Consider the following 21729-nt stretch of genomic DNA (forward strand, 5'->3'; position numbering starts at 1 on the left):
TGCATAGCACTAGAGTAGCAAAAGGCTCCAGCGGAGCCATGTTATATACCTGATGGTTATGACCTGCTATAACAAGCCGGTAAAAATAACTGGTGAAATCTGTGGAATTTCGATATTTACCCTGGTTTTTACTCACTAATGACTTCGGTTTGTTCACATTTTGTTTTTATATTCTTGGAGGGAAAAAGAAAAGTAAATCCATGTAAGAAGAAAACGGCATAAAGAAACTCAAGGTCATTTGCATACGATTTGGACTCAAACTAGTACTTCGAGTCCTCCTCAGTGGATGGCATGGACCAGGAAACATTGAATTCATGTTAAGACATTACAGGCTCCAGTTGGTAGGGCTGGCGTGTAGACACTGCTGAAATAAACTGCCTCCTGCAGTTTCATAGGCAGAATCCAAGTGTTTCAAATGTATTTATTTCGGAAATAAACCCCCTCAAATAAAATACATAAATAAACATAAATGTGGGACACATCATATCGGGCGGTGACCACCCTTTGTTACAATATTTACAATTTGAGTGTACTTACTACATAGATTTGAGGAACCAACTTTAATCCCATGTCCATTTCAGTCCTAGTGCTGATCATCTCTGAATGTAGTCTGGGGTGTAGGCCCTGCTTTGGATTACGCAGGATGTATAATAGAGATAACAACAACACGTGGCTCCCATACCTCACTAAGCCCTGCAAAACTTTATTAAGGATGGATGCCTTCTGTACAGTTCAGCAGAGCAGCCCGGATATGTTTTAAGCAAACTAAGCAAATACAAAAAAGTGTTCAATTAAATAAGATCCTTGAAAAGCTTGTGTTTTGAGCTCTAGCAGCAAAACGATTGTATGCTTAGAACTGGCCTACGGTAGTATAAAGAACACCCATATCTGATGAGGCTTAACCACTTCCATTTACTGTTCAATTAAAATGATTGTCTTTAAATCACTTTCCTTCCACGCCATTTCTTACTGCCGAGCAGGGCATCTCAACTTATACAGTCTTTGCAGTTTCTCTTGTTATGCGTTGTACTTGTAACATGCTGCCACCAAGTGGTAATATGTGGCAAATACTCCTGCCCTACAGCGTAACCATCTACAGTCACTTCCACACAACCCTTTTATCTAGTCTCCTCACTACCTCCTAAGCCTTCCAAATCAAATAGCGCACATCAGCCATGGGTGACATGGGTACTTACTTAATTATCACTGCAGAAGTCATTGAAATGTCTGGATAGTCTGGATAATGTCTAAATGTCCGGACATGCGATGTCCTGCAAAAATAAAATCCTACAGTTACACAGAGGATCCCGTGCCGTCGCTATATGCAGGTTCATTAGTGTTTGGCAGTTTGTTCCTATTTCCGAGACGTTTGAAAAATCCCAAAATGTCCGACTTGTGCCAGACATTTGTACTCTTGTCAGGACTAATTTGTGGTTTCTTTGGAAGGTTACCTGCCAGGGCCTGACTTGATGTCCCTGCCTGGCTTTGTTTCGAAGACTCTTCAACTGGTAGCACAGGAGGAAATGGAAAATTTGTTTTACTCCTCTTCTCCTCCATGGGTGGAGGGCTCCTGTCTTCCAAGTCGTCGAACAATCTCGGCGTAATCAGACTGGCGTAAAGCCCAGACTCCAACGACTTCATCTTCCCCAGGTCTCCTAACAAAGGCCTAGTTCTCTCTTTGAGCGGCATCCATACCTCGTCTTCCTCCTCCGCCTGCTTGGCCGTACCGGACGGGAGACACAGTGTGTGGCGTCGCCCAATGGCGTTGGAGAGGGGGATATCAGAGAGGGGTCGTTTGGCGGGCTCTTTGCCCTCCTTGGCCTCTGGGAAACCTCGGAGGTCGTCCAGGTCTAAAGTGCGCCGCTGGGTGGGCTGGTTGGCGGGTCCCGGGGACTTGACGTTTCCCAGAACCTGGTCGCCCGAGGTGACGCTCCCTCGGCTGCTCTGGTACCGGAGGACCTTCCTGGACGCCTCGCGCAGCTTCTGCGCCTCCTCCGGCGTGTTGCCGACCGGCTCCGCCTCCTGCTCCTGCTCCTCCCGGTTATGCATCCCAACGACGCGCCCCCCCGTAGTGCTGCTGCCGTCCGGCTTCATGGCGGCGATCGCGGCAACGTCGCAGTCCGACTTTGCGTTGGGAGGCTTAACCTCGGGAGTCTTTGAGGAAATATCCTTAACCCTGCTTGGAGGCGGTGGCTCGTCGAGCCGAGAGCTGTCTGTCAGGTTGGGGGCGGCGGAGTCCTGTCTGATTGGTCCCTTCTCCTCGGATAGGATGACCAAACTCCTGCTGGGACCTGTGTGGTCCGCCATAGCCACGGCACAGATCTCTGAAAGGCTCCCATTGTTAGGGCTCCCATTGTTAGGGCTCCCATTGTTAGGGCCGCCCTTCCCGAACTTCCCTATCCTCCTCCGTGATGAGCGGCTGGAGGCGAAGGTGTGCAGGAAGGACTCGAGCTCCATGCCCTTCGACTCCTTTTCCCAGGCGCAGGTGGCAGTGGAGCGACGCTTGGCAGCGATATGCAGCCGGTTCTTTTTCTTGATCTCCGATGCGATGCGATCTTTGTTCTCCTGCAAGGAAATTATCGGTTTTATTTCTGATGGTACTACTGACAGCTTCCCACTACACTTCTAAACTGTAAAGAACCAAAGGGGAAGTCATCTATCATATGTACCCCATTGGAATTGTTGTCCTATGTACTGCCCCAAATTGTAATCCTCCTGTAATTTAATTTGTTCTCTTATTGGTCTTTATCTTCTATTTGGTTGTATTAAGAACTTATCTTGTTTTCAATGTTCAGTCATTTTTCCCTTCGCAAATGTGTGCCATCTCCTTGTCTACTCTTTGAACCCTGTTTTCACCAGGCTCTAACCTAACCTTAACACTAAACCTCACCCTAAAACCAAACCCTAACCTCACCCTAAAACCAAACCTCACCCAAAGAACAAACCACACCCTCAAAACAAACCCTAACCTCACCCTAAAACCAAACCCTAACCTCACCATAAAACCAGACCCTAACCTCACCATAAAACCAGACCCTAACCTCACCCTAAAACCAGACCATAACCTCACCCTAAAACCCTTACCTCACCCTATTAGGCTAACTCATATGATGAAAAATCTAACGTAAGGGGGCGAAGTTCGAGCGCTTCTCTACCTGGATCGCCCTCATGAACTTCTCACAGAAGGTGCTGAAGATGGTGCAACACTCCTGGAGTTTGAACTTGCTGGGGTCCTCGCCGAAGAACTGGGCCACGCTGTCGCTGGCTGCATTGAGCGCCTCCAGACTCTGCTGCATTTCAGTCACTAAGGAGGCAGCACCCTGGAAGACAGCAGACGTATATATATCCGGTCACTGATCATCGAAATGATGGTGATCGAGAGGGGGTTCAGCGTCAAAGATGTGTACAGGTGTTGCTGAGAACGGCATGGACTTTACAGTGAAGACAACTGTTTATTTGGAGCTAACTTCTGGACACTCCAGTAGTGCCTGGTCCATGATCTCTAGGTCCTAGTACCTTCAGGAAGTCATCCATCAGTGCCTTCAGATTTTCCTGTTTCTCTGCTTCCACTTTGGCGACTTGCACTCGCTTGACTTCTTTCTGAAACTCTGCACTGATGTCATCCTTGTTGATCCTGGAACCAGGAAGCAGAATCAAGAGCCATTGTGGCATCAAAACAAACAACCAAAGAGGAGACGTTGAAGGTTTAAAGGTGTCATGCTCAGCTATTATTCTAATATAAGAGAGTCCTGCTTTATGAGCCTGTTGGGAAAAACCTGGCTATAACTCTGAAAAATAGCAGAGAAATTGGACCATTGACGTTATTGTTCCAGAATGAGCGTTTTCCATTGGCTCCATTCTGAGCAATGGTCTAACTTTTTTGTTGAAAAGGAGTGGAGACCTTGATTTTCCACAACACTTTAATGAAGAAGGACTCTCTTAAATCAGAACATAGCCGAGTCTGAAGGTTCCTCTTTAAAATCAAGTCTGTCTGTCGGCACCTTGAAGCCGCTCCGATAAGTTTGAGCTGCTGAGGAAACTGAAGCAGGTTGGAGTCGTACTTATCGGCTTCCTGTCAACACAAAACGCAAGGCAGAAAGAAAAGGTATTCCATGAGTAGATTTAATAAAGGTTTCAAGGACTAAGTGTGACAACACCAAAACGACTGAATCCTGTCCCCCGGGGGCGAAGGAGGAGAGAGTTACCATGACAACGTAATGCATCAGGTTCATGCCAGGTTTGTTGGCTTTGGTGTCCACTAGTTTCAGGAGCGATGACATGCGAAAGCCGATGGCGCTGCCAGCGTAGCTGCCCTGACATCACAAAAAAGAAAACATGAGATGATGGTGTTTCTCAGAACCCTTGCTGATTATTCTGGTACTTAGCCTTGAGGTTTGACTATCCGTAACTCTATGTTATGTTGTTATTATTTCAATCGATTGGTCTATTGACAGAGCTGCCACAGAGGCTTTCCTTCTTTTAAAATTTTGAGGGTTAAGGAAATTTGTTTCTCCTTAGAGGGTTTCTCCTTAAATTGTTGTGCTTACAAAACATTGTTTGATATCAATGTTCCAGTGAACATCATCAGACATTAGCCACTCACAGCGTTCAAGTGATTTCCCGTTTTCCGCACCAGAAGGATGACAGAGTGAAGATTTTCACACTCCAGGAGCTCTGTGAAAAAAAAGAAGTAAATTCATAAATATTAAATGTTTCTCACATCGTGTACCTGTTCCCGTCGTTGTAATTTGAAGGGTTGGCAAAATTTCCGAAAACAAGGTGAAAAGAGAAGACAAATTGAAAACTAAAACTAATATATATACACACATACTTATTATTTATTAATAACATACTTATTATAAATCAATAAAAAATGCTATAAAAAACAGCTAGAACTGCCCCATTGACAATGCTGATGACCCGAGCCGCCCTGCAACTTTAAATTACATTTATACAAGTAGTCTAGACATGGGTAAAAATGTATTACCCTTGGCAGCGGCTGTCAACAAAGTTATGGACCGCTTCATGTCCTCCATAATGGGGAAGAACTCTTCCTGCAGCACCAGGCAGTTGAGGCGTTCTTCGTAGCTACAGGGCACAACGCGATACGTTCCAACAGGTTTAGACACAAGTGAAGGGGAAGAAAAATGTAGCTGATCCTCCTAGTTACAGCACGTTGGTGTGGTGCATAAACATGGCAGCGTAACATGTTTTTCGAAGCATGCATTGTTGAGTGTGTGAATAATATGAGTCAATTTCTATTCCATGGTGACTGTAAATTCGATTTTTTAAATGAAGTAACTCACCTCGGGGTTTTGACCAGCATTAACATGAACAGATCGGCTTCGGCAAGGGCTGCTTCTTTGCCTTTAAACTTTTTCAAATCTCGCACCTGTATCCATTCATCCAATCACCCAATCACCCAATCACCCAATCATCCCGAGGACACGCACTTCATTACGACAACAGTTATCCTTTGGTTTCCCTTCAAAGGAATACCATTGCAACTATATGAAGTAGTCATCAAACTCAGACATTAATTAACAGAGACAGCATGAGTACTATTTCAGCTTGCTGGAGTCTCTTTTTACGGTCATATTATTGCTCTACAAACTTCGGCCAATCAGCTTCAAGGGATATGGATTAGAAAAAAAGAAAAGAAAAACATGCCACATACCTCTCCTTCCTCTGGGAGCATCTTGCACAGCTCCCTGAGTTTCCCAGTGCCAAACCCGGTACTGGTTCCTGAGCTGATATCTGCGATCATGTCCCGTACTGGCCTATAGGGGGCAATAGAGACACAGGAACAGGGAGGTGAGAGGGACGGCTAGCAGCCTGTGTTTACTTCTCTGTTCCTAACCATCTCCTTGGTATTGGAAATTGCCTTTCCGTGCTACACCCATACACTGCATGTGTGCAGCAGGGCTGCTAGACTGCTCGAGGCCAACACTACAAATCACTTATTCAAAGGCACATCTACATCACCCTATGACGTGTGTTAACAGCTCAGCTGTGAAAAATGCATGTTTTATCCCGGAAAACTATGTGTCATCATAACCACTCTCCAAGTAGTCCAGGTCGGGAAGCATTACTTAATACAAAGAAACACACCACGAATGACACACGACACAGAAGAGTTTTGTGGTTGTACGAGTTCATTAAGCCTAAAGCACTGGTTTCATTTTGCAATGCGTCGGCCGCAGGTTATCTGAGGGGAGTGCGTTGGAGAAACAGCTCGGCTGCTGCCTGTACTGACACGCAGGCCAGCCCTGAGTAAGACAGGGAGTGGGGTGTGGGCGTGGGCCAGGCGAGGCTCGGCAGTGTGTACATTGGGATGGTGAAAGATCATTCATAGCCGGGTGATCGTGGTCAATGACTCACCGCCGGAACTGCTTCAGGAAAATCCCTACGTTCATGCTCCTCTTTTGGCTCAGAATGGTGACCTAGGATAAGATGTAACGAAACAAGTTTGCATTAAAAGATGATATGTACTTCTTCAGAGAAAGAAAATGTGCGTGTCACAGAACAGCAATAGGAATTTTAGAAAGATAAAGAAATAATTATTCCAATTAAATAACGAACTACCCCAACACATTTTTATATATATTTTTTTACATACACAATATGAGTTGTATAAATGTTCATAAAAAGGAAATAAACTGCTAAACTGCTATAAAAAGCTGAAGCACAAACAGTATAAAGATAATCAAAGGCTCATGATGATATGCTATTGTGGAGATAAGGATAGGGTTTCAGTGTTGCTTTTAATGCCATTAATCAACCAAATACCAATCCCATTACTCACTATTAATCCTATAGAGTAATGGTGGTAAGGATAAAAGCATGCATAGACTTCACTGATTACTGATCAACTAATCAACAGCTTGGCTCACAAACCAGTGCGTGCTATGATATTCCTCATGTCCAACTCAGGGATCATAATTCAATGATAAAATTCAATATCACATTTATTTCCATGTGTTACCATCCCCTTTGGCCCCCCATTGTTTGTCATTGCCCCGACACAAACACTGTACAAAGTAGACTAATGGAAGGGAGTGTTTATTATTTGGTCAAAAAGGTTTTTCAGAAAACATTTCTGTCCTGACAGCATGTGTCAGTATACAACTGCCATAAGTACAAAGTCTAATGCCAGCTGTTTGAGTACATTTCCCTACTACTCCCTACTCTAGAAGTGAACTATAGAGCCAAGATTGTTGAACAACACACGCTGTACACACAAATACTAACGCAAGGGGAACATAGAGAACTGTAAAACAGGTTCACAAAACTGTTGTCAGGACAATAGACGTTTACGGGAAGTAAAGCAGAAACAAAAGGGAAGTTATGCGCTCATTACAGGATGTAGAGCAAATAGGAATACAGAATGGTAACCCAGTATTATTCATATGAATGATACATATTATCTAATTTAGATTATTGAAGAGGAACACTTACTTAAGATGATAAATGTCCAACATGTGCTATGCTATATTTCATATACTATGCTACACTATGCTATAGGCCTTATACATAGGTTATATGCTAATTATCAGTACACTATACAATTTGTGCTAGGATGTGCATTGCAACACAATACTATATATGATAGGTTATGCTGCATCTGCTGCACTCTCCTAAAGGTTAGGCTACGATACATATGCTATGCTATACAACTGTTTTTGCAGTGCTATAATCCATAAAAACATGTGCCATTCCCCTCTAACTATACAACATATTCGGCCCTACAGAATGCTATACTACAGCACGACAAAAGCTACACGCCTTATCAGACCACATAAGTGATCAGTTCTCATGATCGGAAGATATCCATGTCGATCTAAAGAACAGGCCTTGCTATGTCAGCAGTTTCAAGGACAAATACCGGACAGTCATCTTCTAGCCACAAACACAATGCACGGACAACGGTTCACGCTTATCCGGCAGAGCATCATACGGGATTAAGATGTCTGAAGTTTAGGCATTTGGCTAAAGATGAAGTTTAGGTGTTAGGTGAGTGATGGTGACGTTTATGTTTTAGGTAAGAGATGAACAGTTTAGGTCGTAGGTAAGAGTTGGTTAAGTTTAGCTATTAGGTTAGAGAAAGTTAAGTTGAGGTATTATGATAGAGATTATGAAGGTACAATACGTGACATTGACACTGATTGTTTAAAATGGCTATTGCAGTCGAAATTTGCATATTGGAGAGAATGGTCTCCGCCCGCCCACTTCTCGCCAATCTCGAAGCTCACACCACTTGCCAGGTGTGGACACTGTACAAACACGAGTGCCTAAAGAGCAGAGCGCAACATCTCACTTTTACATCAGCGCAATTATTATAATTTATAATAATGACGATGAGTCATTCACTGTAAGCTGATCAGCTAATGTAAAAATATTTGCATGTCTCTTCTCTTCTCATCCTTCTGGGCTCTGAGCTGTCTCCCTCTTTCATATGTTACACCAAGATTTACAAGTATTTTAGCACGGCTCTGGTCATGGAGCTTTCTAATGGAGTTTAGTAGAATCTCAGTTGCTCTCGTGTGTTTGCTTGCTTCCATGGCTACAAATTTGCTTCATAATTGGCAACCCGGTATCCTGAAAAAAGAGTGAATCATATCACACGCCAAAACAAAAACAAATTCTCTGACCCAGAACCTATGTTTGAACGAGAACATACTTGTCAGAGAAGTATTTTGACTTAGCGTGTTACCTTAATCTCTGTTGACATATCATGATAATTTTATGATCTAGCATAGTATATTAATTACATACATCTCCTTTGAGTGTATGAATTAGTTGAGAGAATGGTTAAGTTTAGGTATAAGGTTAGAGATGTTAGCATGGGTATCACATCCACAAATTATCTTATCATCGTAGTTAAGTGTGACTTGATGTTTTGCGTAGTTAAGGACATGCAGGGGATCTGATCAGGACTGAATCAAATCAGGAATGGCGGAGCCCCTGATGGTACTACTCACCGCCTCCCCGCGGCCTGCAGAGGTAGGCTTGATGCTCATGCGGTGCAGGGTCTTGGTCTTCATGGAGCCCAACCCCGGGCTGTCGTGGCTGAAGAGCTCCTCCATGCGGTCTGTGTCCAGCTTGTACTCCCCGCGGGGGCGCTCGGCCGTCCAGATGTTGTGCTTGCCCTCCACGCTGGCCTTGGGCAGAGCATCCCAGTGGAATGGCTTCAGATTGTGACCCGAGGAATCTACATGGACCTTATTACCCGGAGGGGGTGGTGGTGGTGGTGGTGGTGGGGGAGGGGGTGGGGGTGGGGGTGGAGGCGGGGGTGGGGGAGGAGGCGGGGGTGGGGGAGGAGGAGGTGGTGGCATCTTCTACCCAAAAGATCTCTGACCGATGTGCGACTGGCCTACATGGCATCGCAGGACGGGGCCATCTGTTGTCATGGGAGGCACAGTCAGAACAGAAATTGTTTTCTTCTTTTATTGTAGCTGCATGATGACCGTGGGACAGTGAGCAATTATTAAAAGGGGAGATAACAGAGATAATCTTCTTGTTAACATCATAAACATGAGGCTTGGCAAGTAGATTGGAAGATCAACGTTTGACTTATAAAAAGTATTCACACAATCCCTTAAACCCCATTAAACACTTCCAAGCAGGAGGGAACAGATTGAGGGAAATAATTACCGACACTCCGACTTAATAGACAATTTATTAATTTGGTTGGACGGCCGTTTTTCCGTCAGTTAAAGGTCAATTCGATCAAAGAGAGACTTACCTTTAGCTGTCTTAGAGGCGCTCAACATTATCCAAATAATCCATAATCCACCACAGGCCCCGTCTGTTTCTGTGCTCGCTCGTGTAACAGCACGAAGCTCTGGATATCAAGTGGACTCGCAGGACGAACAGCAAAACTCACCTGGTAGTCCACACACCCAGTTAACCCTTTCACGTTCACGCTCCACCTCTGCGTCCTATGCTGCGCCCACTCGTGGTCTGCAGAGACCTACTTCTCACCCCAGTTGGGAGGTCCCGCAGTGTAGGCCTACTTGTAATTCGCTTTGGATAAAAGCGTCTGATAAATGCCCTTAATGTAAATGTAAATGGGCTACACGCACCACGTTACGCGCAAGGCGTAAGGTAGAGCGGTGGGTTGGGCAACCGGTTCCCCGGTTGCCAAAGTTAATATTGATATGTGGACTGTAAACAATAACTTCACCTGAGTGATTAAGGTCGTAATGCCTTACCTGTCAGCTGTTTACCTGAATGCTAACGATGGCACTTAGGGTTAACCAAAACTTATGTAATAGTGGGGAACGTAGAATTCACATATTGGCCAAAGAAACGCGTCCCAGAGTAGTCAGCGGCCAAGGTAGAGCTATCAAACGACAAGCTCTTTTTAAATAGATGTTTGAACAACTGTGCATTAAAAAACAAAGACTTGAATGAGGTTTCAAATTTTTGTGTGGGTAGGGCATCCGATAAGTGTGAGATTGTTGGATTTGTATACAAAACGGTGTTGCGTTAAACCCATAATTAAAGGCCTTGCGTTCAACCTTTTTTTTCCGGAATATGACATCATGCTGACGCGCAGATAAGAGCACCCATCACGTTCTTCTTGCTTGACAGACGGTGCGTACTATTTAATAATTAGCGAATCGTTTAAAGCACATTTGATATGCTGTTAATGTTCATTTAAGTCATCCTCACACAATACTATTAATACGAGTTTCATCAGTGTTTTAAGACACCTATGGTGCCCAGCTGGTATGTTTTATTTCTATACACTGTTCATTCAAAAATATCTTGTCCTGTGTTCTCTTTCACAAGTTAATCCCGTATCTTTCTGAGGGTTTAGTGCCACACACACCTTTTTTGAATGACGAATCACACATTTTTGAACGTCTGACTGTTGATCACAGGATAATAAGACAGAAAGCCCTTTCGATATATTAGAATGTATTTTCATGTACATCACAAAGTGCCATACATCTTTCGGACTATACAAAAACAAAAGTAGACAGTGAAGTATCTTCAACACAATTCAAAAGATACATACAGCATTAGACACAGAAAATAAACTATGACAAAACAGAAAACATAACATAAAACTACAACAAATCTTGTACCTGTGTAAAAGAAATAAGTAAGTAATTGGAAATAGAAAAATACGAAATCAAAAAGCTTGTGTCCTTGAAGAAAGCATTACATCAACATGTGATACTGTAAGTGTCATATCGCCAATTCCGACCTATCGTCAAGTTTGTTATTTCTCACCCATAATTACAGAGGGGTACTCTTTTATAATGATATTGCTACCCCACAATTCAAAGCAAGACATCCAAGCCATAAAAATAGTCTTTCTGAGCTTCTGGTGCAAGGCCTGACTAAACATCACCAAAAATATTCTTTACATGCTTCGAGACGTATTTGCTTTTGAATCAGGAACAGCAGAAAAAATAGACATACGCTAAACCAAGAAGTTAGTTATCCCAAGGGTGGACCTTCTTTCAGGGACAAGTTCAGAAAGGCAATCCATTTTGTTTTATTGATAGATTTTCATTGGTTCTAAATTCATGAAAATGTCTCTTTCCGTGTTAACAGATTCTCTGGATGTCTGAGAATGAGTAACGGATAAACTGAAGAATAAGACCTTGAATCACTGGTCGGTGAATTCCTCCACAGGTTGGTGATCAACACGGAAAACAATAACGGGACACACATGGCAAATGATTGAACGATAAAGTTAATTGTAATGCAAATAAAACGCATACGAAAGTGGTAGGAAATAATTTTGACATATCAACGGACAAACAAAACAAAAATAATCAAAATGGAATCGAAATCATTGCACGATCTATGAAAGCCAAGTGATATTGATTGGACAAGACAAGTCATCATCTTTACATACTTCCCCATAACCAACAAGCGTCTTAAAACCTCCAATTAGTCCACTTCGTTACCGTCAGACCCCCCAGTCCCGGCCCACCCACCACCTCCATCTCCGCCCCCACCAGGTATGCCGCATGTTGCAGTCTACTGTTCCTCAAGCCAGGAGGGTTTGTCGGCTCCGGGCTTTAGCTTGACGTTGAACTGGACCAGAGTCTGCTCCAGCTGCTGCTGGTTGCCAGCGAAGTAGGCGGAGATGGCGTTGTGGAAGAGGAGCAGCTGTTTGTGCATCACTTTCACCTGCAGGGAGGGGATGGGAAGAGGAAGAGGAAGAGGAAGAGGAGGAGGAGGAGGAGGTAGAGGAGAGGAGATAGAAGAATACAGGAGATGAGAGGAGGAGGAGGAGAGAGTAGGACATAGGAGAAGGGTGAGGAGGACGCAGGAGGTAAGTCATTTGGTTATGAGCTACTTATCAACACCTTTATCCGAAGCCACTTACAATGTATTCAGATACAGGTCCTTAAGTAGCAGGAAGGTGGGAGGGGGCATCTTGCCCAAGGAATGCCGACAGGTAGGCTGTGGCCATTTGGGTTTCAACCCTGAACCTTTCGGCTGGGAGTCGAACCCCCTAATCAGTGTTGCCACAGTTACCTTGAAAAAGTTATCAGATTACTGATTACTAGTTACTCCTTAAAATAGTAGTTACTTTACTGATTACTTGATTTTAAAAGTAACTTAGTTAGATTACAAGTTACTTTATTAGTTACATTTAGCTGCGACAACACCCCCTGCCAAAATAAAAATTTGCCAATACTAACTTTTTGCCCCCCCCTGTCAACAATTGTTCTTCCACCCCCCCCCCCCCCCCCCCCCCCCCCCCTCGGCAACAATTGTTCCGAGGACAGTGACTTTGATGAGTAACTTTAATCTGGTTTGGAAATAGTAACGCGTTAGATTTCTCGTTACTGAAAAAAGTGGTCCGAGGCTAGTAACGCTTTACTGGCATGACTGCCCCTAATACTATTAACAACAACAATACTATTGGATTGCTACTGACCTTGTTCTCCTCCAGGAACTTGAGCTTGATAGTGACGTCGCTGCGGAGGCGTTCGTACTTGTCTCGGTGGAGGTGGTAGTCCTGCTGGGCGGCGTCGATCCTCATCGCCGCCGCTGCGTCTCGGGGCCCCAGGCTCAGCTCCTCCAGGTCCGACCGGTACGCATCGAACTCCAGCCTGCACACACACACACACACACACACACACACACACACACACACACACACACACACACACACACACACACACACACACACACACACACACACACACACACACACCCAGGGTCACAGAGGCTGGTATTGCCGTTGACCTTTGTGTCTGGTAACCATAGCTCTCTCGATGTCTCTCTCGCTCAAATATAAGCTTTTTTCCGGAGTGTATTTTGGTGCGTGATTGGAGATGCATTAACCGCACGATTAATCCCGCAAAGTGAGTGATCAAACGCAATTAAGAAAATTAATCAGTGGACAGCTCTACCTTCACTTCTCTCCTTCTCTCTCGCTCTCTCTTGCAAGCTCCCTTTTCCCCCTCCCTCCCCCCTCTCCCCCTCGTATGGCCAGACGGTTAAAAGGACGTCCTCCGTTGTGTCTCTCCCTCTCTCCCTCACCGTCCCTCCTTCTCACCTGGGGTTCTCAAACAGTCTGATAGAGTAGGGGGTCTCCCTCCCTCTCTCTATCTCTCCCTCTCAACTGGTGTTCTCAAACAGTCTGATAGAGTAGGGTGTTTCCATCCCTCTCTCTATCTCTCCCTCTCAACAGGTGTTCTCATAGTCTGATGGTCAGTAGGGGGTCTCCCTCCCCCTGTCTCCCCCTCTCACCTGGAGGCCTCATACGGTCTGATGGTCAGTAGGGGGTCTCCCTCCCTCTGTCTGCCCCTCTCACCTAGCAGCCTCATACAGTCTGATGGTCAGTAAGGTGTCCTCCATGGTTTTGTTGATCAGGGTGTTGATGCTGCAGACGAAGAAGTTGATGGCTCCCAGCAGGCTGTCTCCGTTCTTGCACAGCAGCTTCTGGGTCTCGGCGTTGTAACCAAACTCATCCTGAAGAGAGAGGGAGAGGGAGAGAGAGGGAGAGGGAGGGAGAGAGAGGGAGAGGGTATTTCTAAAGGATCTTTAGAAATACAGTGCATACTGGCCATGGAAGGTTACACAAGGTGAGGAGACAGTAGGTGAGCGCAAAAACAGCACAGTTAAAGGGAAACTTCACCCATTTCCATTAAGCTTTGTGTCGTTAGAAACCCACTCATACTTTTGAATGGTCGTGCATCATTCCCTTATATTCTGGAGAGACTGGAGAGATCCGTATCGATCTCCAACACTTCCTGTTTAAGATGACGCAATATGACGATTTTTGTGTAGAAGTAAATAGGAAGTGTAAGAGGGGAGGATTCTCGTAAGACTACAAGCACTAGTCCCACCCCCTAGGGTGGGACCCACTGACGCTACACTTATTAGAGCAGTGCCAGTGGGTCGGACTTCACCAGCAGAAACTAACATCCACAGCGTCTGAAGCTAAGCTAACAGAGGCTGTTGATAAAACTGAAGTATAATTCACTGAGTTCACCAACTAATGCTCTTCACTAGAAATGTTGTGTGAAATTATTTTCAAGCAGTCTTGCGGTATCAGCCTGGTAGATGGAACAGCGAGGTGTCCGATAGGCAGAGATCTAGATCAGCGGGAGTGGCCAGCGAAGCTGGGCATCGTGGTGCATGGTGGGAGTTGTTGTCTTCAATCCACAAGCGCCAAAAACTCACTTTCTGCCTTTTCTCGGTCAAGACGGCACCAAATTAGAACTTTATTTTATTATTCGACTACGTATAGGACCCAATTTCAATACATATTCATGCCTCCACCGGTGAAATGCTCCTTTAAGTGTTAATTTTCAGATGGATGAGTGATTAACTCCATTCAACCAATCACACAGGAAAGGTGAGCAATCTACGGACCAATTTGAACGATTTTGATCCGAATTAGACAGAATAATGTGCAATGTTAACATTGCACAAAAAGTCCCTTTAGAAGATAATAATTGCTCTCCTTTCAACAGTATTCAGCGATGAGAACCTGGTCTAGTTATTAAGCAACAGAAGATGGCAGCAGTATTTGGAAATCAATTGCATCAGAGGGAAAGTCCAGGCAGATATTCATTGCGAAACACAAACTTGAATATCTGACTCTGGATGTGTGGGAGGCTGCACATTCACAGTCTAGTCTAGTCTAGTCATTGACCAGATTAGTACATTCGTCAATTAATAAATTCATGCATCGAGTAAAATGCAAGAACAAAAGTACATAATGTTGTCCACAAAAATAACTGGGGGAGGAATAGGTGGCGTGAGGTAGGAGGGAAGAAGAGAGGTAGTGGGCGGCTGAGGTCCTGCAGGAGTGAGGCATCCGAGGAGTGGGGTACTGGAGGAGGCGGCGGCGGCGGCGGCGGCGGTGGCGGCGGCGGCGGCGGCGGCGGCGGCTTACCTGCAGCTCAGGGGACTTCTGGCTGAGGTCGGCGAAGGAGTCTCCCAGGGCCTGCTGTGTCTGCACCATGTTGTTGAAGTGGCTGATGAGGGCGGTGGCCAGCCTCAGGACCTGCTCGTACTTCACCTTGGTCTCCCGGAGCACCTCGATCTGCGCCTCCAGCTCCAGGTCCACGGTCCTGGAGCCCCGGCCAAACCGCTCCGACAGCATCTGCTTGGTGCACTGACGGGACACGCAAACATGGGATCATATGTTTGGATGGCATCGTTTACTTAAAGGGGACCTATTATGCTTTTTCGACTTTTATGACCTATAAACGTTGTTATAATGATTGATAGTCATGTTTAGCCATACACAAAAAACGATGTTGATTTTCGGGAAACTCTTCCTCTCATCTGGGCGCTTTCCGCTTTCTCTGTCAACGCTCGGTTTCGTCCTTCTCCGCCCCCTCGCCCCCCTCCTGCCAACCCAACTCCGTTGTGATTGGTTACCTTCCTTGAAGCGCGCACGCGGGCAGATTTGACCAGGCATATGGGGGCGCGGCAGGAGTGCCTCTACGTAGATGATTTCCCGGAAATGTGAACAAGTGAATCGCAAACGTTGTCCCGAGTGTTTAGCGCTCTGCACAGCCACCCCAGACTGTCAGCAGGGAATACGTCGAAATGCATGTACGGCATTATTTCACACTTTAGTATGGTTAAACATGACGATCAATCATTACAACAACGTTTATAGGTCATAAAAGTCGAAAAAGCATAATAGGTCCCCTTTAAGTGTGAGGTGCTGAGGAAACACATGGGCGAATGAATAGCCAACCTGTGTTATTGTGTGATTCATCTATATGGGAAATACGTTATTACATATTTATTATATGTGCAATAGGTCTTACAGTTTGCGTGTGCAGTGTTTGTATTTACAGTAGTTTAATAAATGATATATAAAATAATGCCAATCTATTTATATTGGGTTACTGAAAACGTTTGTTCAATAACCGAAGCCCTATGAAAGGTACACACACATGCATCCATTCACATGCACATTGGTGTAAAAATAGATTTCTGACAGGACGCTTTGATCAGAGCACAAGGCAGGGGGTCAGGGGGGGGGGGGGGTCAAAATGATCAAACAGCAGGTCCAACCCCACCTGGACGGACACAGAGACGTACCCCCGCTAGCCCCTCTCTGAGCATCCCCCCGTCCCCACCTTGTAGGTGTTGATGCCCCACTTCTTCACGCTGTCCAGCTTCTCCACGGCGACGCCGCGGGCCACCTCCTCTGACGCCAGCCCGGAGCCGCTAGGGCTGTGGTGCATGGAGCCTGTCAATCAAGCCAGTCGGTAAACACGCCATCCATCATCAACAAACACACACAGTACTCCATAACACACACACACACACACACACACACACACACAACACAACCAAATCAATGTACACTGATCAATACAAACCCGTAAACAATTCACACACTGATCTATAATAAATGCATACTCACACAATAATCGATAATCCATGAATATGCTTATTGATCAATAATCACGCACACTAATCAATAAATAAACAATATAGAAACATGAAAAAATACACACATCAATAAATAGACAAAAATTCACAATCAATTAATACACATACTAATCATACTCAATAAATGTACAATAGTGCAAAAACTCAACACATTCTATACTACTATTTAGTGTCCCTCCCCCCCCCCCCCCCCAAAAGGGGGTCACGGCTCAAAGGTTGGGAATCATTGACTATACCTGAGTATAGATTGAGACGTAGCGGAGGGGGGGGGGGGGGGGGGGGGGGGGGGGGTGGTACCTGGGTGTTGGTGTGGCGGCGGTGTTGATGAGGTTGGGGGCGGTGGTGTGTGGGGATGGTGTTGTGGTCTGGGTAGTACCTGGGTGCTGCTGAATCATGCTGGTGATTGGATGACCTGACGGGGGGCTGTGCTGGACGTTAGCGGCGCGGGCCTTCATGCGGATGTCTGGAATGAGCGTGCGGATGAGAGGAAGATGGAGGGAGATGCTGATGAGGTTCAAGAGTTGCCTTACGGCCTTCAAATCTAACCACAGCAACACGCTACTGAAACCACGGGGTCTGATGTGTTTAATGTAACGTGGATTTTAGATTTACTCAGTCTCGTATGTCTTTAGGTTTATGTTTTTATGTTTGCTGATTGTGGGAGCAAACGCACCACAAAGATTTGTCTTATCTTATGATTGGCTCCAACTCGGCGGAATTTTATAACAGCTAATAAGAAAACAGTTATAGAAGCAGTAACTAAATCAGGAACAGTGGTTGCAGTAGCACATGTTTGGCCAGAGGTGATGCCCTTGCTTTGGTCAGATTTGAGTGCTTAAGTGACTCTTCAATGTCAGGTCATGTACAGAATGTTCTGATGGTAGAGCACATACACAGCTGAGAACAAAATGGTGTTGATGTTAGGGTTAGGGGCGGACAGGAGCAAGGCAAACAGGTGTGGATATCAAAGGTATGTTAATTATGTTAGGAAACATTGTCTTATAATAATTACTATGAGTTATTGTATCTAAAGTCTGTTTTTACACAGTACTAGCCCTAACCCTAACCCAATTACTGAAATAACTATTAAGGCACCAATAGTGATTTTCACTATTAACACATGCAGCTATCTTCTGGAAGATTTCTGTCTTTCACCCTTTATCTCCAGTGGGTGACTGTAATACCTATGGATCTGTTGCAGAGTAGGCAACTTGCCATTCCAGATGTCCAGTTATATCGATTCCGGTAGCTATTCCCACATGACCCTATCAATGTAATTTTCAGGGACTTGGCAGGGTAAGACTGAATGAAAGGGGCTTAAAATTTAATTAATATAAAAATATGTATATTTCCACACACGAGAGGAAGAATGAGTGATTGAAGAATTAAAATAAAAAGCGATTTGATATCCACTGTATAACAAGATTTATATCTACAAGATCAAGAATACATTACATTTGAAACGTTGATGCAGTGGAATGGTTCTAAAGAGTGCAATGAAACGTGCGGTTTTACCATGCATAGCCAGGAAATACAGAACCAAACAAACTTGAAGTGGATATAAGAAGCAGGGTTAGACGTTCTCGTGGCCCTTCAAAGGTTGTCAAGCAACGAAGCCAATTATGACCAGTGTTCATAAACAAAGCATTCAACAGAACAGCCTACAGAATATCATGAGCTCTTTTTTAGAAGCATGCTGCCGGGTTGTTATTGATGTTGAAGAAGCATTTTACAGAGCTGCAAGTGTCATCGGCATCCTTTGTCCAGGCAATAAGCCGAACCCAGATGGACAGGGGTAAGAGTCGATACGGATCGACAGAGCAAGGCGTTCAGACAAATCGTTGAAATAAACAGAAAGACTGGTTTTGCACACCGACACCTGTTCTCTGCTCAGGAGTTCTCCTTCGGGCCAAATATTCGGGGTTGAAACGAACTGCTGGGCCTACGTAGGAATATGCCGGTACACACTGTTCATTCAACCATCACCTCTGGCTGACAAACAAGGTCGCATGGTAGTAGAAATACAGCGGGATCATTTTACATAAGAACATTAAAATGTCAATCAATCATACTTTACCTATCAATCTATCTATTGATCTAGATTATTTTTAGACAATGTATAAGTTGGAGAACATACACAAAATAATACAATCTCTCTATTGGAGAGTAACACAAACACATTTGTGACATAGGTGTATGAAAACCAGGTTGTGAACTTCAGATACACGCCGGCTTGGGAAGAGGATAGGGAGGAGGTTATGAGGAGGTTAGGGAGGAGGTTATGAGGAGGTTAGGGAGGAGGTTATGAGGAGGTCAGGGGAGAGTCGTGCTACCTTTGATCGAGCTGGTTGGGATGATCCCCCCAGCTGGGCCGCCATAGCCCCCGGACACAATACTGGTCTCGTTCAGGTTGGGTCCGGACACCATGACCTGCTGCAAGTCCTGATGAACCCAACATACAATCTTCATAACCACACTATAACCTGATAAACCCAACAGATTATCTTGATAACCACTTGACCTGCTGCAAGTCCTGATAAACCCAACCCATTAACCTTTTAACTACATGACCCGATAAACCCAAACCATTGAAATTATAACCAACATCATGCACTGATAAACCCAATACATTATCTTTAGAACCAACTGACCTGATAAACCCAACACATTATCTTTGTTGCCCGACCATAACCTACTGCAAGTTCTGATAAACCCAAACCATAATCTTCAAACACACGGTTTGTTTGTGTTTACATACTGTTCCTGTGTAACCTAACTTAAAGACCATATTTTTAGGTAGTCATATTAACAGCGGTTTTCATTTGGTCATTGTTCGTTAAAAGCGACATTAAATAAAGACTAAAACATGAGACACTACCTGAGACTTTTAATAGGCCTAACAAAACATCAATAACGAATCTTGCAATGTAAAGGAGAATAGATATGTAGGAGGGACATTTGAGGTCATTACAGAGTCAATATAATGATGCAGAACTATTAGGGGTAACGTTCCATAACCATCTGATGTGCATGAGGTCAAAAACAGAGAACCATAATGATGATGTTTGCAGGTCTAGCGTCATTCATTTATTCTTGTCTAGTCCCATACCTTCTCATCTAAGCTCCATTGAATCTGTGCAGCCTGTGTAGAAATGAGACACGACACAAATAGCAGCACAGTGATGATGTGTGATTAAATCTCCCAAAAAAACGAATATGAATGTTTGGTACTATCCTCTGAACACGGATGTTATGACGCGGATTAGGCCTGAGCAGGATTAGATAACAGACAAAACGTCCCATGTCAAACCAGTGATTCAATACTCAAGATATATCATTCAACTGGAGAATAACACATATTTTATTTATACCCTGTAACGTTAAACAGATATTCTGTCAATGATCTTACCTGCTCGAGGCTGTCATCCCCTGCCAGACTCCCCGTATCCCCGTTGCTGTTAATAGGGATCTCCATCGTGGCAGCTTTACTCATGATGCTGTCTGCCATCACTAACACTTTTCAAATAACGAATCCTCTACAGACGATGAAATGCCCTCATGAGATGTAATAGGGTTATTTTGATTCGGGTTTTCAATGTAGGATATTACCGGGTTTTGTGTTGAAACGAGTAACCGATGATCTGGTTGGTTAATGGCAGCGTTGCTGATGTGGCAGTATCGTTAAAAGGTTAATACTGTCGGACGAAACACACACCGTCGCTTGTGGTTCATTTGAGGCTAAATGCATACGGCTTTGCATGATGCTTTTCTATATTTTTTTTGCAATCATTCCTGCATAAATCTTTTAGAAATCCCTCACTCTCCAGCCAAGCTCTGACCGCCTCCTGTGCGCCTTCAAAGTAAGAGCTATTTCGCCGGCAAACACTTTTGCCAACGAATGTAAAGTAAATAAAATGGAATGTAAATTCTATGAAACACATATCAAAGTCCATATTTATGATTAATACTTGCTATTGGCTCCGCTAAATAATGTTTGGTGGGGGTCCTATAATGTAGAGACTTTTACTTTGAAGGCTGATGTTTCCCTTGCGCTTCTTCCACGTTAACAAAGCTGACGAAACGCATTTTAGTTTATCAATTGATGCAGTAACCTGGTTCGCCACAAGATGTCATCAAAGGTTAACCAACTGAAAAACGACAATTGAATTAGTGTGACATGATCAGAATGTAATGAGGTCCCCTACGGTGACACTTTCATCAGGGTTATTACATTGGAAGGATTTGAAAGGGCATTATGAACAATCTGAAATCCACGTTGAATAATTAAATTAATCAGGCACTGGCTCGATGACTGAATGTTTTAGATTGTGATTAAGCTCGAAATATTTTTAGTTGCCATACAGTTTATCCACCTTTAACTTTATACATACGTTAAAAATATCAAAATGTAATGGTCAATTCAAAACAAAACATTAACATTGACTTCACACGATTTAAAATAGAATAAAACAAGTAGGCCTACGAAAGAGAGAGAGAGAGAGAGAGAGAGAGAGAGAGAGAGAGAGAGAGAGAGAGAGAGAGAGAGAGAGAGAGAGAGAGAGAGAGAGAGAGAGAGAGAGAGGGTTGGGGAAACTAATGGGGAGGGAGGGAATAAAAGACGATCGAGACACGAAAGAGGGTGAGAGCAAAGTGAAGACAGAATACTAACGTCAGAGAGGTTAGGTCCAACTGTGCCCATATTGTAATTACGAATGGACGTCCCTTTTTACCATGTATTATATTCAATAACATATTTGAGATGGAATAAGATGGATGAATATACTATTGGAATGGCCCCCTGCTATACTTGCTGGTCGGACA

The 21729-nt window shown here is 44.2% G+C and overlaps 2 protein-coding genes across 9 annotated transcripts; both read right to left on the reverse strand.

The window, feature by feature from the left end:
• Positions 1-401: 401 nt before the first annotated feature.
• On the reverse strand, positions 402-9259 carry LOC115528897 (formin-F). The gene is made up of 11 exons (XM_030337289.1): positions 8982-9259; positions 6382-6443; positions 5678-5780; positions 5307-5392; positions 4988-5088; positions 4604-4674; positions 4206-4313; positions 4002-4072; positions 3517-3634; positions 3156-3320; positions 402-2565 (listed from the first exon to the last, which is right to left on the reverse strand). The coding sequence occupies exons 1-11, from the start codon at positions 9084-9086 to the stop codon at positions 1294-1296; spliced, it is 2262 nt and encodes a 753-aa protein (XP_030193149.1). The 5' UTR covers positions 9087-9259; the 3' UTR covers positions 402-1293.
• A 1650-nt stretch (positions 9260-10909) lies between these two features.
• On the reverse strand, positions 10910-20769 carry LOC115561668 (arfaptin-2). 8 transcript variants are annotated; one of them, XM_030381843.1, is made up of 10 exons: positions 20318-20769; positions 20018-20050; positions 19242-19350; positions 18788-18850; positions 17285-17371; positions 16590-16702; positions 15386-15607; positions 13796-13953; positions 12914-13088; positions 10910-12156 (listed from the first exon to the last, which is right to left on the reverse strand). In XM_030381843.1, the coding sequence occupies exons 1-10, from the start codon at positions 20414-20416 to the stop codon at positions 12004-12006; spliced, it is 1212 nt and encodes a 403-aa protein (XP_030237703.1). In that variant the 5' UTR covers positions 20417-20769; the 3' UTR covers positions 10910-12003. The 8 variants fall into 8 exon arrangements, with proteins under 8 accessions (XP_030237703.1, XP_030237702.1, XP_030237706.1 ...); XM_030381842.1 differs by having other exon boundaries at positions 18782-18850; XM_030381846.1 differs by lacking the exon at positions 20018-20050.
• Between the last annotated feature and the right edge of the window lie 960 nt (positions 20770-21729).

Source organism: Gadus morhua, chromosome 16 (genome assembly GCF_902167405.1).
Source record: "Gadus morhua chromosome 16, gadMor3.0, whole genome shotgun sequence".
Classification (NCBI taxonomy): Eukaryota; Metazoa; Chordata; class Actinopteri; order Gadiformes; family Gadidae; genus Gadus; species Gadus morhua.